Source organism: Cryptotermes secundus, unplaced genomic scaffold, assembly GCF_002891405.2.
Source record: "Cryptotermes secundus unplaced genomic scaffold, Csec_1.0 scaffold111, whole genome shotgun sequence".
Lineage (NCBI taxonomy): Eukaryota > Metazoa > Arthropoda > Insecta > Blattodea > Kalotermitidae > Cryptotermes > Cryptotermes secundus.
The window spans coordinates 799,649-817,814 of record NW_019733319.1 but is presented as its reverse complement, the minus strand read 5'-3'; the positions used below and the strand labels follow the sequence as shown (position 1 = coordinate 817,814).

At 43.1% G+C, this 18,166-nt stretch overlaps 1 protein-coding gene across 1 annotated transcript in view; it reads left to right on the top strand.

Moving 5' to 3' along the window:
• The first annotated feature begins 729 nt into the window (after positions 1-729).
• LOC111867893 (unconventional myosin IC) overlaps positions 730-18,166 on the top strand; it is a 65,182-nt gene continuing 47,745 nt past the window's right edge. The window contains exon 1 of the mRNA XM_023858106.2: positions 730-933. Coding sequence (XP_023713874.1) covers positions 887-933 — 47 coding nt within the window. The 5' untranslated portion in view covers positions 730-886. The remainder of the gene's footprint in view (positions 934-18,166) is intronic.

The window sequence follows — 18,166 nt, the reverse complement described above, 5'->3', positions numbered from 1 at the left end:
TACATACGGAAATATTTTGCGTTATATTTCGTTAAATATTCGCCACAATGAAAAATGTTTCAAATGAAATTCGTAGAGATCAATGACGTCTATATTTTATTGTGTGCCATGCTTTCCTACGATGAGCCGTGTTTTGGAAAATGTAACTCATAAAAAGAAAGTAAAATACTCTTTCAGCTCCATATAGAGCACGTGGATTGATTAAAATAAAAATTAAATTGTCTCGGTAATATTTGTTAAGTTATGTCAAGCGCAGTTTATTGGTTACTGCATAGAAATATTCGGCCCATAAACATTTGTCACTCGCCTCATGTAAATGCCGTATAACGAGAAATGTGAAACCTCAGAAGAAACGTAAAGAATTACACGGATGTGCCTAGGGGATGTGAACATGGGACCTTCACTGAGGAAGGAGAAGAAATAAACTTTCTGTTCAATAACGAGACAGAAACTACACAGAAAGCATCCGAATGCATGTGCCCAAAGGAGGGAAGAGAACTTGACATCTTGCCAAAGGAACTAAGTGCCTGTCCAAGTGACAATAACAAATCGATTCCACTTTCTTGGATACATCTGATGATGACGCCACGAAACCTTAATCAGAGTTTCCTTATCTTGAGTTGCACAGGTCATCTTGGCAACGAACTCCTTTCGGCCTGCGGTTCGTGGTTTTTATTGTCAGGTGTATTTATTTACGAGTGTGTCGGAGATGCTGTTACAGAACTGGCTTCCTCAGTCAGGAGCACGTCACTGTGTGTAGCGGACGGTATCTCTGCTGTCACGGTGTAACAATCCTTGTGCCACGAACAATGTGCGAGAGATGTACAGTGTAGACAAGTAGAAATTAAAACGTATTTCAGTGTTTGTGGTTTCATAAATCTTGAATATGGCCACCTTACAAGTGAACACGAATGTGTTACCTGCACGTAACAGGTATTTGAGTTTAATAATTTTGTATTACAGACTGAAGAGAGATGAAGTGACAGGGGGTTGGAGAAAACTGCATAATGTGGAGCTTCATAACTTATACTCTTCTCCAAGTATAATTAGAATGATCAAGTCAAGGAGGATGAGGGGGGCAGGTCATGTAGCACGAATGGGGGAGACGAGGAATGCGTATAGGATATTGGTGGGAAAGCCAGAAGGAAAGAGACCACAGGGAAGACCAAGGCCTAGGTGGGTGGACAATATTAGAATGGATCTTAGAGAGATAGGATGGGATGGTATGGATTGGAAAGATCTGGCTCAGGATAGGGACCAGTGGAGGGCTCTTGTGAACACGGATAAAATGCTGGGAAATTTTTGAGTAGCTGCAGAATTGGCGGCTCCTCCAGAAGGGCTCAGCTCCATGAGTAAGTAAGTAAGTAAATTTTGTATTACAGAAGACCCTTAATTTAAAGCAGGTATAGAGGGACAGCTTCAGTACTCACGCTATACGTGAAACTGACATATAATTTTGGAATACTTGTTAGTTTTTTCCCCCTCTAGCTCCAACTTTGGAGCACAGGGCTGATTTCTCAGTTTCATTGACCATTTTTACAGACGGTAGGCCTCCTTGTACGGGTGATCAGCTCGTCGCAAGGCCTCTAGCTAAACACAGGACAACATAAACATAGAATAAACGCGTACATTCACCAAAAATCAATGCCTTGTGAGGGATTCGAACCCATGATCGCGGCTTCGGAGCGAGCGAAGACGGTACATGCCTCAGACCGTTCGGCTACCGTGACCAGCGATACTTGTTATTAGTTAGTTAGTTATTTAGAGAGGGTGGGTTTCCCCATGCACCGCGACCAGTTTGATCTATTGTGCTTCCCTCTATGATATTCTACCAGTCTCTTTACCCTACCGATAAATGGTGCGTACCATCAGTTCCGCCGAGCAAGCGAGTTCGGCCACTTGCTTAGCGGTGTCTATAATGCTTCCCCCATCTATCACAGGGCTTAGAGACTATTGTTGGGCGGGAAACGTCCTGGAATTTGGCTCAGTGATCCCCTTTGGGGATATGAGGTTCTTTTACGTGCCGTAAAGTTACGACACGGGACACACAGCTTAAAGTCCCCCCCCGGAGGACTTGTTCCCTGAATTTTTCCGCCCTTAAAAATTCGACGACCTCCGCCGGGTATTTGAACCCGCGTACTACGAGTCATGAGGTTGGAACGTTACCTCTAGACTACGGAGACCGCTTACTTGTTATTACACACACAATATTTATGCAGTGACTGAGGAATAAGTTCATGAAATTCAAGGTATATTTCAGACTTACGTTTCAAAAATGAAAATAAAATATTTCTTAGAAATGTGTACAACATAAAACGTATGTAACGATAGTGAAGGATATCATTAAAGCTATGGTTTATCCGAATGCGCCATGTAATGAGGGTCTACTGCACTTTTCTCATTGTAATGATGTGTCTGTATCAGAAACATTAATGTGAAGTCGGCAGGATACGAGATGGGGCCGTAATATAAGTTACTGACTGTCGTGACGTAGGTGTTCTACAACCATACACCCATTACTTTTATGAAACTGTATGGTAGAAGAACTGGGACTGCAATACAGTTTAACTTACAAAGGCTTTACAATGCATATAAAATATAAAACGGAAGAAATATCAAAAAGTGGGTAAATAGACATGTTCATTTGTGTTATTCTTATGACGGTTCAGGAGGCATGAAGTCCTGTCTGTCTGTTTCGCTTCGTTTAATTCAGAGGAACAGCTGTCAACCAGGAACTCCCCGGGCGGCATTCGTGAATAAAATTGTCTCATGGCCTCAGCCATGAACAAAAATAATCACGGTCGCATTCGTAATGGAAAGAATTTGTTGTGGTGGGAGAAACGAACGAAAGATTTGCCTTGTATCATACGTGAAGAAAAAGAAATATCCATGACTATATTAAGCCGCGCCATAGCTCAGGCGGTTAGCCATTTGCTTCCCACCGCGGCGGTCATGGTTCGAGCCCGGGTCTGGTCATGTGGGATTTGAGGTGAACAAAGTGGCGCTGGGACCATTTTCCGAGTAATTCGGTTTCCCCTGCCAATCTTCATTCCAGAAATTGCTCCACAGTCACCACCATCTATCATCTGGGGCTGGTATAATAGGCCAGTATTGGCCGCTATACCAAGTGGACCAAGTCTCACCCCACTAAGAATAATAAAAAAAAAATTCCATGGCCGTATTCATGTACAGAAAGATTAACAAGATCTTAAAGTCTGTGACGATGGTACATTAGTACAAATATTACCTTTCTGGACATTGTCCATCTTTCTGTTTTTGTCTAAAACACTTTCCTGTTTATGATTCGAAACAGGACGTTTCGGAGATTGGATTCAGCATCTGTCGATTGAACCCAGCTAAGTAGTTTATACCTGAAGACGGAGACAGAATCCAGAAAGTAACTGCACATATATTAATGATGAGTACATTCTTCATAACGTTCCAGGACCCTTCGTGTAGGCTACGGCACACGTTTATAGTGATGAATGCAATTAACATACATTAACATATAGCATATTTGGGAATACCAGCTTCGAAATGGAAAGTACGGGTACTCACAGTATTGTTCAGTTCCATAATGGTCCTGTACTTTCGCTGCTGTCCTTATAAAGAGGTTTAGTATCAAATCGAAAGGAATTTTTCTGTGTCATCTTTTAACGAGGCCTATGTAATTAAAGGATAAACTGTTATATTTCTTTCTTGAGCTGGGACATAGTCTGTGCCTGTCACCGCTATGATAATACGCATAATTTGTGCTTGGTTAAAGTAGCAGTCTTCTGGAATATGATGTTATATAATTTGGTAGACTGCCACCAACGCTTCGGAAGAACCAGTCTACCAAACGGCATGGTATTACACCCCCCCCCTTGGCACTACAGCCCCAGTGGGCCTAGGCCTACCTCCATGAACTCCGTTCACTTCGGTTTTTCTAGATCTTAGACATACGGTAGGACTCCTTGGGCGAGTGATCAGCTCGTCGCAAGGCCTCTCTACCTGTAGACAAACACAGAAAAACGCACACACACAACCTAAACATACAAAAACGCACACACACAACCTAAACATCCATGCCCTGAGTGGGATTCGAACCCACGAGCGAGCGAAGACAGTGCATGCCTTAGACCGCTCGGCTACCGTGACCGGCGGTATTACACCCCAGGAGACTCTAATTGTCATATTCACTGTCGCGTTAACTTCAGCTCTTCATGATTAACATCTTCTGTGTATTCTTCAGCGATTAGGATTATAAGGTTCGATTCTTATGCCCTAACTTCACAAGCTGCACAATAAAGTTAATGCACGATGAGAAGGTAATGCATATCTACGTGTTTTTAACATACAAGATACTGTAAATATTTCGATAAAATGGATACTGAAAAATCCACTCTGAAAGTTGTTGGGTGGAATGGATTTTTGGGCCCTATTCCTACACTGTAACCCCAGCTTTACATGACTTTCAGATCAAACTTAATATTTTTTCCTCAGAAATGTCTCATCATACAAATTTTTTTTTTAATTCGCATAGGGCGGGGAGTTGGAATCCAGCTGGGTCCACTCGGCACCTCGACCACTGATTGGCCTATTGTACCTGCCCCGGCTGATTATGATGGTGGAGAATTTGGTGGAATGAAGATTGGCAGGGGAAACCAAAGTTCTCGGAGAAAACGTGCCCCACCGCCACTCTGTCCACCACAAATCCCACTTGACCAGACCCGGGCTCGAACCCGGGCCGCCGCGGTGGGAAGCCAGTGACTAACCGCTTGAGCTATGGCGCGGCCAAATATATATAACTATATAACAACATAAATCGAACTAAGTCCTACAACGTCTATTGAATCAATTCTTATGGTTTGTATGTAAGGAAATAAAAGAAACAATTTACAATATATCGTAAGGTAGCTATTTCTGAAGTTTGTAACAATAGATTGTGACTCCAACAAATGAGACCTAAAATCAGGGCCGGAATTAGAGTTCTGGGGGCCCCGGGCAAGCAAAGTGTGGAGGCCACTACCAGTAACAACGCCTTTGGGCTCTGAAAAATATTTCTATTCCCTCATTTCTTATAGTAACCAAAAACACAGACCAACTTTTCGTGATTTTAGCGAAGCAGATGTTTCACACTCTGCGGATTCTATTTCTGTTTTGTGAATGCCCCGAGGCGACCGCCTCGGTCACTCCCCCTTAATTCCGCCCCTGTACGAGATCAACGATTTATGCAAAATGGCACAGAATGCTTTTGCAAAGCACATTTCCCTTTCCTTGGCTAGAGTCATAGTTTGATGGAATGTTTCAAGATAAGAAGCTCTGTATGAAAGGTAAGCAATTCCCATGTGTGGAAAGGTTGTTGAGAACTTCCGTGCTCTCCAAATTATGGGAATCTGAAATAGTCCTCATTTCACGAGTAAGTAAGAACAGAGACTGTGTCGAAATTAAATTCTAAACCATCTTACTTTAACGGAAGCAAAATTTTGCTCACCAGCCAGAGGTTGCGTTCGCTTTCTCAGCTCCCCGTACACAGCAAGAAAGAGATTGAATTACATCGTGTTAGCAGAGTTGCAAGTTGGAGCTGACAGTATTGTATTCACCTTATACAGACAATGCCATTTTACGTTGGGTATGTACATCGGAAAATTCTTGAACAAACACTGTTGCACAACAGCGCACTAACCTGATCCAGCGCCGGAGTAAACTCTGACTAGAGGAGCGTGGAAATTACGCTCGGATGTGACTTTTTTACGTGACCAATATCTAGACTGTATAACGTCGAATGGTATGACTGGAAATTGCTTATAAGGGAGTGGCCATGGCCTATTCGAGGCACCTTAATGGAGGTACTGAGGAAACCGCAGGAATCCTTAGGATAGCCGTTATCGAGACGGCTTTTGAACAGAATATCTCCCGAAAGCAAGTATAGGGCGTTAATTTTTTTTAATTCGCATAGTGGGGGTGGAGTCCAGCTGGGTCCACTCGGCATGGCGGCCACTTATTGACCTATTGTACCTGCCCCGGGTGATTATGATGATGGAGAATTTGGTGGAATGAAGATTGGCAGGGGAAACCGACGTACTCGGAGAAAACCTGCCCAAGTGCCACTTTGTCCACCACAAATCCCACTTGACCAGACACGGGCTCGAATCCGGGCCGCCGCCGTCGGAAGTCAGCGACTAACCGCTTGAGCTATGGCGCGGCCTTAAGTATAGAGCGTTACTGCTACACCGACTTGCTTAATTTCATGCCGGGGTTAATGTGTTTGGCAAGGTTCTCGAGTTTAATGTCCACGAAGTAATAAGGCAGAAAGTACTGAACACAGACGCACAGTTTATTTATGTAAGTGTGAAACTTGGAGGAACCGGAATAGCGCAGTCGATATAGAGTCTGGCTACGAACTGGACGACCAAGAGGTCAGAATTCGAGTGCCGTTAGTGTAAAAAATCTTCACTTCTCCATCTCGTCCAGACCGGCTTTTGGGTCCACCCAACCTCCTATACAGTGGGTACCGGGAGTAAAGCGGTCTGGGCGTGAAGCTGACCACTCACCTCCAGCTAGTGCCGAGGTCAAGAAAATGTGGATCTATACATCCACTCCCTCATACTCCTTCACGGCGTAGTGCTTAATTACTTAAGCAGAGGGACAACTTTATCTACCTTTAAGTGTGAAACTTGGTCTCTCCCGAAGAGGAGGATCCTGAAGGAAGGATTAAGAAAATTAAAAAATTTAATAATTTCCACTTTTCATCTAATATTATTAAAGTTATAAAATCAAGGAGGGTGATAAGTCTGTGACACGAAAGTCACATGTGGCGCAAGAGAAATGCATACGACAATTTAGTCGAAAGAGCTTTGAAATGTGAGACCGTTTGGGAGATGAAAGTGTAGGTTATAAAACCACATTATAGTGAATATTATAGTTGGAGTGAGATGGATTCATTTGCCTCAGCATAGAGGCCAGTAGCGGATTCTCGTGAAAATGAGGTCCATGAAAGGTAGGGTCTCTGTGTATCAATTGAAAATTCAGTTACAAAGAGAGGTCTGCAGGAATGAATCTTTCCTTTTACCTGCTGTAGGCCCTGCAACAGTAACACCGGTTTGGCAGCCGCGCTCCTGAAACTGTAAGAGGGCCATAAACGCACAGTTAAGTTGTTTGTATACTAAGTCATTCAAGAGCTGAGAACTGATCCGTCACTGTCTGGCTTAACGTAACATGGATAGTCAGTTGATGAGGTGCCAGATGCTGGACTGGCTATTTCTGTCGTGACGTAGCAGTAGCAATCTTCACTTTCCACACAGGCGTGAATGCAGACTTTAGAATTGGACGTATAAATATTAGGAATTCAAGGTCGTTCAACTACACACGGTTGTAAATTCTTAGCAAGTTTACCATAAGTGATTTAGTACTTACTTACTCATGGAGCTGAGCCCTTCTTGAGGAGCCGCAAATTCTGCAGCTACTCAAGAATTTCTCAGCATTTTATGGAACCTGAAGGTTCATTACCTTGTTCACAAGAGCCCTCCACTGCTCCCTATCCTGAGCCAGATCGATCCAATCTATACCTACCAATTCTATCTTTCTAAGATCCATTTTAATATTGTCAACACATCTACGCCTTGTTCTTGCCAGTGGTCTCTTTTCTTCTGGCTTTCCCACCAATATCCTATATGCATTCCTATTCTCCCCCATTCGTGCTATATGCCCTACCCATCTCATGCAAGTGGTTTAGTACAGCATCTGAAAATGAATCATTGAAATGGGACACAGAAATGCGATTTGTTGTTAAAATAAATTAACGTTTACGTTAAAATGTGCCATTCTTGCGTTGGTAGACGATTCCTGATTTTAGAGTGGAACTCTCATGAAAGGAGACCAGTTTAAAGACCTGTGCGTAGAGGTAAGGTTACAGTTTTCCCTGTGCTTAACTAATTAAGCACTACCTCATGAAGGCGTATGGGGAAGTGAATGTATAGATATACATTCTCTTGACCTCGGTACTAGTTGGAGGTGAGTTGTCAGCTTCACGCCCCATCCGCTTTACCCCCGGGAATGAGCCCCGGTACCCATTGTATAGGATGTTGGGTGGACTTCAGAGCCGGTCTGGACGATTAAAGAAGTGAAAATTCTTGACCCTACTGGGACTCGAATTCCGACACCTCGGTCGTCCAACCCCATAGCCAGTCGCTATACCGGCTTCTGGCCTGTGCGTAGAGCGTAGAATAATTCTAAAACAGATATTCAAGTAAGAGTTGGAGCTCTGATCCGAACTGAGCGACTCAGCATATTGGCAAACGCAAACCTAATGTCACATTTCTTTCAATTTATGTCGGCTTATATACAAACTGGGATGCGTCAACCTTGTTTTACGAGAATATGAACTTTTCCTGTTTTGTCAACTGGAACGTACAAACATACGGTATTTTTGGGAACTCCATTATCAACAGATACTTAACCTAAGAAGTGCAACTAAAGTAAAGGCATCCCCGTAACAGGCCGTGAAGGCCCATAGGGTTGTGAGACGTCGAGACTCCCATATTTTGTAGACAGTCGGCTCAGCGATGGCGGTAAGGTTGTCAGCCTTACGCGCTGGCTGCCTTTTACCCCCAGGAAGATTCCTAGTACTCATTTCTGTTAGAGGTTGAGTCGACCCCAGGGTCATAATGCGGCTGGAAAGGTTAGGTAAATTGAAAAAAAGAATCCAATGACCTCATAGGGAATCGAACCCGCGACCTTCCGGCTTGCAACATATGCAACTGTGGTACCGCGTGCCCCACATGGTGCAACTGCAGTATGAAAATAAGTAGAGGTTCCCATCATTCTGACCCACATAGGTCATTGGTCCTGCACGTTTCGGACAGCTTAGTTAACTGATGTTTTGTATTAACTTTGAATCTTGATAATTATGAGCGATAGGCTTCACTTTCTATTCTGATAAGTGGGCCAAGGCTTCCTGCACTGGAGACGCCACTTGGCATGAACACGCGAGTGCCATCTGGTGAGATGAAGGAACTTCCAGATATTCTGCACATTCTACTTTGTGAGGCTGAGGTTTTCACGGCGCTGACAATGAAGAATGCCGTCATCTGCGAAGTGGCCCCTTGTAGATCTTGCGTGAACCGACGTTTCGGAGGAACGTCGGTTGACATAAGATCTACACGGCACCACATCCCAGAAGACGGCATTCTTCAATATTCTAATTTGTTTGGTGATCTTTGCATACAATGGACGCACATCGTTTGACTGTATCCTAAGCCAATTCAATCCACTCCATATTTTCACAACTTGTTTCTCCAATATTTTTCTTTATGCTACTCTCCTACTTATAACTGGTGTTTCAAAGAGAGTGGTCAGACTTCCTGACTGCAGATCCAGAGGTCCGGGTTCGATTCCCGGCGCTACCAAATTTTCTGAGAAGTAGTGGGTCTGGAACGGGGTCCACTCAGCCTCGTGAGGATAATTGAGCAGGTTTTTTCAAAGAAATAGCGGATCCGGTCTAGAAAACTGGAATTAACGGTCGTGGAGATTCGTTGAACTGAGCACAAGACACTCTCTATCCGCTAAAGTTGGCACTAACTTCGCTAACAAGCGGCGGTCGCTCGGTCGGTATAGTTCGCATGCGGACTAAAACCACGGAGTTTGTTTTTTCTGTTGCCCTGAAATTTTCTGACAAATAGCCTCATCGCATTTTTCATATCATTGAAGCCATTTCTACATATCATGTTAATCTTGTCCTTACTGGTTTAATCACCGAACAGTCCGAGGCTAATAACAGGCACTATAGTCACCTCCTGCCTGAATATTAATAAGTTGTAAAAGTCTCCTAATGAACAAATGTAATTACATAATTTTTGCTGGAAGTTCGAAGTATCTTCTGAGAGTGATATTTCTGCACACTGGTATCGATTCAAAACATTTCCGAGAGGAAAAATGGATGTCTGAAATTATAATAACGACCAACGATGCTATCTTATAGAAACGGTTTTTATAAAGTTAAATTAATTTGTGAACCACTCAATAGATGGCATGAATACGCTTTTCCGACCAGTAGCAGATAAAAGTGAGCCGTACGCACATTCGATAAGTTATTAGTGTTATAGATAATCATGAATTTATTTTTGATAAACATTTATCAGTATACCTTTCATCTTATCAGAACTGATCCTCTTTATATCTGTATTTTATTAAGTGTTGTTCTTTACTAAATTCACAGAATTATTTTACTCATGCCTATTTTAACAAATTCCAAGATGGTTTCCTTAAAAGAAACTTATTGTTACTTAGTTCATCAGTAAATTTCTTGCTTTTATCGACTCAGAAGATCCTGACTTTGTTTAAAGGATTTCTGTATTGGACACTGTTCTGATTCAGTTTGAACTCTGTAATGTACGTAATATCTTGGCGGCTGAGAAAGACCTGTACCATTGAGACAATTATGGTTTCATGTGTGTCAAAAGTAAAAAATCAGTGCAAATACATTGAAAGTACTTGAGGGGTCACGCAGCTTCGTTGTATTGTACATATCCCCTTCCTCTACAGATGGTTAAAATTTAATCAAAGTCTGTGAAGCCATTTTCGAGAAAACAGTTATTTCGCTTTTGGGCCGCTACTGGGCGTATCTTTATTTTCCTGAAGATATCACCGACGCAGTTTTATTCAGGGGGATGTTCTCCATATATATATATTTTTTAATTTGATCAAAATTGTTAAGAAATTGTTGAGAAAATCTTAATTATGTTTCTTGGGGCCATCTGAAGGACTACTATTTCTGGATCTATGATGGATGAAATCTTAAAGGAGCCGGGATAGCGTAGTCGGTATAGCGACTGGCTACGGGCTGGACGTGAGGAGCCGGGATAGCGTAGTCGGTATAGCGACTGGCTACTGGCTGGACGTGAGGAGCCGGGATAGCGTAGTCGGTATAGCGACTGGCTACGGGCTGGACGACCAAGAGGTCGACGTTCGAGTCGCGGTAGGGTCAAGAATTTCCTCTTCTCCACGTCGTCCAGACCGACTCTGGGGTCCACACAACCTCGTATGCAATTGGTACCGGTGGCTCTTTCCTCGGGGGTAAAGCGGCCGGGGGCGTGAAGCCGACCATTCACTTCCAACTAGTGCCGAGGTCAAGAAGATGTGGCTCTATACATCCACTCCCCATACGCCTTCATAGCGTAGTGCTTAATTAGTTAAGCACAGCGACAACTTTGCCTTTTACCTTTGATGGACGAAATCTTAACATATCGAATATAAATTTAATCAAACGGTTCAACCCCTAGCACTGTGCAAATCCATACAGACAGAGAGACAGGTCGCATTTCAAAAATCATCTTTTCACATTCACGGGTGCTGATTCCAGTACTTCTTCGTGTGTGCTAAATAGGGACTATATGAGGCGGCGAAAGCAATGATTATTGTCATGCTTCAAAAGTCATGCATTTCTTTCAAGGTACTGAGAAAATTAATGAATATTAGCTATGTGCAGATTCAGGATTAAATTCGAGGACATGGGCTGCGATATCTGGAAGTGTGACTGCTTATTACCAGTGTGTCGGGCGAAAGCGATAAGGGTCAGATATAATCTTCTCATTTTTCTCCTATTGGTACGTTCAAGGGCCAGACCTCTGTCCTCCCTCTAGCGGTAAACAACTCTTCTACTCTGAAGATGGAGGAAGTAATTTCCACCGAAACGTTGCTAACATTCTGCGTGATAATATGGTGTCACTACAAATAGTTTGTTCTATAGGTAACTTGTGTTCGGTAGGTGTTCAGTTCGAATCTCAACTGGGACGTCGTCTATCCTGACTTAGGGATTTCGTTGTTTTCTTCAGTACCTCCTGGCAGAATTCTGAGATAGTACCTCGATTTGGGCACGGCTATTTCCATCCAAATACATTCTAATTCAACATTCGTGTCGGCCCGTCACCCGACGTTATACAGTCTGGATACCGAAATCGTAGTCAAAAATTCCGTGGCCCGTAGTCCTCAAGAGAACTATACCGACCGAGCGACCGTCGCTTGTCGGCGAAGTTAGTGCCAACTTTTGCGGATAGAGGGTGTCACTTGGTCAGCGCAATGAATCCCCACGGCCGTTAATCTCGGTTTTCTAGACCAGAAACGACACGACATAAAACATGGCTTCACTTCACAGAATGCAGTACTCTTCATAGTCACTGCATTGACACCCTCAAGCCTCATATGACACTGTAGCCACACAAACTACGCACCGACACTTTTCAACAAAACTTCAAAATGATAACCGTGCCTGTCAGCCTCGGACACCGGATACGGTGCGATCCGTGGTAACGGTGGAGTAATGTAGCGTGGGCGTGTTCAGAAGTGTTTCATGCCTAAAGTCAGTTTATCAGCTAAGCTGTACTGTCCAGTATAAATGGAAACTGAAGTCGCTTCACCAATTCTCATATAATCTTCAAAATTATCAACTACTCCGGAAGCAGAAGTACCGAGTTTTCTCATGCAGGCAACAAGACGCGCGGAGGCGTTCCTCAGCGTTGCGAATGAACCTAAAACTATGAAGAAAGTCGTCTTCTGGGATCTGGCGCCGTGTATTCTTGGTTTTAACCGACGTTTCGGAAGAACATATCGCCTCCATCTTCAGGGTAGTTGAGTTGCGTGCGAATACAGAGCTGTAGCTGCAATCATCCCAATCATTGGAGCTACAGTTATCTGTATTCGCACGCAACTCAACTACCCTGAAGATGGAGGCGATATGTTCCTCCGAAACGTCGGTTAAAACCAAGAATACACGGCGCCAGATCCCAGAATACGACTTTCTTCATAGTCATCGCCTTGAAAACCTCAGAACCTAAAACTAGTTAAATAGCAGGCTATAGCGTTCTCTTGGCTCATGGAAATAGTTTATTGTTGTTTATCTCCTGTCTGTCAATCGACTGCCATGGCCCAGAGAAGAACACCTGGAGGTCCCCGAGTCATATCTCGGCTTGCAGACTGGCTATCTTCACTGGAGTTTTTCAGGGATTTCCTAAGTCTCTCCAAGAAAATGCTACATAATTACCTCAAATTATGGTATGACCACTTTTTTCCACGTTCGTTCGAATTCGTAATTACTATTTATCGTTTCAGTACTCTGTGCACACTCAGTACACCCTACAGATGTCACATAAGCTGTAGAGCTCTGCAGAATAAATTGAGAAGTAAAAAAAAACTGATGAGTCAGCATTCATCGAAATATCATATTTATTGATGCAGAACGAATATATATTTCAAAATTACGTTTGCTTTTCGTAGTAGGCTCATGAACCTTCAATGAACTGCATCAGATATGAATCGATATCATATATCGAAGTTTTAACTTATGGCGTATCGATTATTAATATGAATCATATCATCTGTCAGGGTAAGTATGTGCACTAGAACGAAAATCACCGTTGCTAAGGCAGGTTCCTCTTCGCTTCTATTACGTAATTCGATACTCTTCAGGCTTATAAGTTACTTGCATGGGATGTATAAAATTAACGCGGTATATCGACTGCTTGTATGCCCAGCCGCAGGTTTTATGTCCCAGGCTGCACAGTGAATTCCTGTTATAATTAGCATTAATTGATGGTGTCTGGAAACAGAGTATAGAGGAGAATGTTTGAGTATAAGAGGCAGAAAAGCGGAAGAAACTGAACAATTTGGAGCTTCATAATTTCTACTATTCACTATACAGGCGAACCCAAACGCATGAACACTGTCTGTTCTTTGAAACAGGTTTGCAAGCTGAATGTTCGTAAGTTGAATTTATATATATTTTTTTTCCATAAGATATATCGTTGAATTTGTTAATGCTTTTCTGAAATAAATTAACTTTATACAAAGACAGTAAAGGGGGGTACGCGGTAGCGTAGTGGTTAAGGTACTGTGCTACAAGCCGGAAGGTCGCGGGTTCAAGTCCCGATGAGGCACTAGGCCCTGGGGTTTACTCAGCCTCTAACAGAAATGAGTACCAGGAATTAGTTAAATTATTTTCCTGGGGAGTGAAGCGAGGCCGGCGCGTAAGGCTGACAACCTTACCGCAATCTTTGAGCCGATTGTCAAGGTAATGTGGGACCCTCAACGTCTCACAACCCTATGGGCCTTCACGGCCTGTTACAGGGATGTCTGTACTTTACTTAATTACTTTACTTTACAAAGACAGTAAGAATGCACACAAACGTACGTAGCATTAAGGGGGTGAATATGTGCAGCAACCGAATAATATTCAGAGTGACATATAAAGGTGAATTTCACGCATCGTAAAACATTCGTAAGCGCGGCTTTCTGTATTCGTTTAATGAACTGGGAATCGCAAATTTATTAGTCCGTGAAATATTCGTAAATACGAATTGTTTGTAAGTAAAGGTTCGCCTAGCGGTTAGTCGCTGGCTTCCCACCGCGGCGGCCCGGGTTCGATCCCGAGTCTGGTCAAGTGGGATTTGTGGTGAACAAATTGGCGCTGGGGCGGTTTTTCTCCGAGTACTTCGGTGTACCCTGCCAATCTTCATTCCATCAAATTCTCCGTCATCATAATCACGTGGGTTAGGCTACAATAGGCCAATAAGTAGCCGCCGTGCCGAGTGGACCCAGTTGGACTCCACCCCCCACTAAGCGAATTTAAAAAAGAAAAGGTTCGCCTCTGTACTACGAGTATGAGGGTGATGAAATCCAGATGGATAGGACGGACGGAGCAATTTGTACGTATGGGAGAGATGAGAAATGCCTACAGAATTTGCTTCTGAACACCTGAGAGGGAGACACGTAATAAGATAGGAATGTAATATTGAAATACGTCTTAAAGAAAGGGGTGTAATCTGGATTCAGTTGACCCAAGATAGAATCAGTTTGAGAGTTCTTATTATCATCTTAATGAACATTCGGACTTTGTAAAAGACGGAAAATTTATTGACTAACTGAGAGACTAGTAGTTTTCTACGCTTAAAGTTGTATAGCAATCTGAATTTTGGCCCGTGTTGGCCAAACATACGGGTTAACCCTAATTATGCGAAGTTAAAATCCAACTTCTATTAAACATCGCTGATCGCGCAGATAGTTGGTACATTACAACAAAGAGGACCTCATTCAGTTCGCAGCGTTCTTTGGATACACTTTTGATATGGAGAATATTTAAGGAAATACGAAGAAATATAAGTATGGCCATATAGCGTGTCATTAAATGACAGATCTTGAAGTGTGATTCTTTCTACAAATAACAATACTGTAAAATTTGTGGACCGGAGTTAAGATAACATTCATTGTTCCTTCAAAATAGTACGACATTCCATAAGTAAGAAATATAAGGTAGGAGGAAAGTGGGAATACTCATAAAGAGGTGGCTGGAAGATGCAGAGAATGATCTACTAGAGGTGAAAATGAAGAGATGGAGAAAACAGGCAAATAACAGAGAACAACGTACATCTTTTCGTAAAGAAGGCCATGGTTGTGAGAGGTCTGTAGATCCAAGGATCAGTTAATCGTCACTCGTTTCAATCTAATGTGGGTCCTTATGCAGTGCTAATTCTGTAGCCAGGTACATGTGCCATTACCAGACTGTCACCACCTGTCCTCGTTTTAATGAACAACTATTTCTGGGAAGAACTAAAACTTGCTTTCTTTTGATACGACACGGACCGCACAGAGAACGAAAAAATGCGAGTGGTGGGAAAAGACACCGTCACACAGAAGGACTGACAGACAGCAAGGTGATCTCATAAGCCTTTTTTTTAAATAAAGTATGCTAAAATGGTTATTTAAAACGCTTCTTGAAGCCTGTGTTTTTCTAGTGGTGGACATTGTGACTGGCTTATGGGTAGCGGAGCCTCGAATACTTCCTAATAATGTGAGATCATGCAGTCAGTATATTTACAGTACGCTCTGTGATTAGTACTGCAATATTGGTTCTCAATTGTAAAAATACAGCAAATAGCGCATATGTAAATGTGGCCACTTCAGCTGGAGTATGAGTTTCTACTCGTGTCCACTGTAATCAATAAAGCACTCCCTCGTCATACACGGTTTTGCAAACAGGAGAATTCAAGTATGCGCGATTTGCCATATGTATCCTCTTTTACTAACCACGGTGTTTTGTCTTACGTGTTCGCTGTTCTTAATTTTAGGTACACGCAAAAAGAAACGGTATAACTAAGTTTGTACAGAGATGGGATACAGGCAGGGTGGTCGAAGAATTGGAGTTCAGCTCCCGGCAAAAGATTTTCTCTCCTCCTTAGGGTTCAGACCTTCTCTGGGGCTCACCCAGCCTCTTATCAAATCGGTACCTGGGGCTCTTCCCCAGTGGTAAAGCGGCAGGAGCGTGAAACTGACCATTCATCCCCATCTAGTGGCAAGGTTAACACTCCCACTCACGAAAGTCTTAATGGCGTAGCGATTAATTAATTAAGCATAGAAAACTCTTTTTTCTTCTTTCCTTGGCACTACAGCCCCAGTGGGCCTAGGCCTACCTCCACGAACTTCTCCGTACAGAGAACTCCACCTTTTATTTTTTTTTTCGGAAAAAGTCGGTGGCTTCCACATAAAGAGATCTACGTTTATTGGGGGGGGGGTGAGGGCTGTAATGGCATCAGAAGCCATCCTAGTTTTGACATTTATACCGTTGCATTGCATATGCAAATAACACTCAATATTTAACCATCAATATATTTTGCGGATTATAAGTGGTGGTTAAACACGCAACCCCAATTTTCTGTTTTCGCAGTTCACCGGTGCTCTGCATGTTTTTGCGACATTTGTAGGTCTTGTGTCTGCTGTTATGCCTTCGTACTTTCCTGTGTTTAAAGAATAAACCGACATCTTCATTAGGCTTCGATGAATATTAACAACGGCTTCGTTTCCCCAACCTCCGACCTTTCCATAAGAAGTTGGTCTTAAAACCCGCAGTTTTCTCAACTGTTGCGTTTTTCATGAACGATGTGTTGCTGTATTTACATAAATGTATTTCTTTTTCTTTTCCTTTGGCGCTACAGTCCCAATTTGGGCCTTGGCCTACCTCCATGAAATTCTTCCCTTTCACTTCGGTTTACTAGATCTTACACATTCGGTAGGACTCCTTGGGCGGGTTATCAGCTTGTCGCAAGGCCTCTACCTGTACACAAACACAGAAAAGCGCACATATACAGATATTAAACATTCATGCCCTGTATGGGGTTCGAATCCACGATCCGGCTTCCAAGCGAGCGAAGACAGTGCATGCTCAGCTACCGTGACCGGCTAGAGGAATTATCAAACTAGAAATAAAATTACATTGGTCGGTATATTTTGAATAGTAAGCATGGATTTTTACATTCAGAACTGTATGATATATATAGAAGCAGATGGGTATAGCGACGTTACTGTGCTCCTCAGAATCGTTCCTGAAGTAGCCACCAAAATGAGGCGGAGAAACAAACTTGATTTCAGTCAAGTGACTCCTTTTTCGTGACCAGAGTGTCACACTTTGTGATGGTTCTCGCCCAAGGTAACTCACTAGCACCGTAATAATGAAGCACTTAAAGACGCCTGACGTGTGGCCTACACCTGTTATCGCCCGGGCTTCTGGGTACCACAGGGCTGACCAAAACGATACATTGGGACGCTCCTTTTGTCCCAGCCTTCAGTGTCGCCGAGACTGGACACCAAACTTCGCGATGGAATGATTAAAACACTCGCTTAATATTAGGAAGCCCCGGGTTCGATTCTCCGCAAGCTGACCAGTTATCCTCATGTTTTCCTTGTTTTCCTTATCATCCCGCAAAAAATGCTAGGATACCTCAAATATGCTCTAACTTCCTATTTCTTTATTATTTTTTATTGCTAGTGGTGTGGGACTAAGTCCCTTGTACTGCGGCCACTTCTGGCCCCAGATGATAGGTGAGGGTGATTGTGGAGCAATTGGTGGAATGAAGATTGGCAGGGGAAACCGAAGTACTTGGAGAAAACTTGCCCCAGCGCCACTTTGTCCACCACAAATCCCACTTGACTAGGCCCGGGATCGAACCCGGGCCGTCGTGATGGGAAGCCAGCGACTAACCGCTTGAGCTGTGGCGCGGCCATTTCTTTATGATAAATTTCAATATTATCTCTCAATCTACGCCTAACATGAACTGCCTTCGCTCACTCGAACGCTGGGTACGTGGGTTTGAATCCCACTCAAAGCATGGATGTTTGGTGTGTGTATACGTTTCTTCTGTGT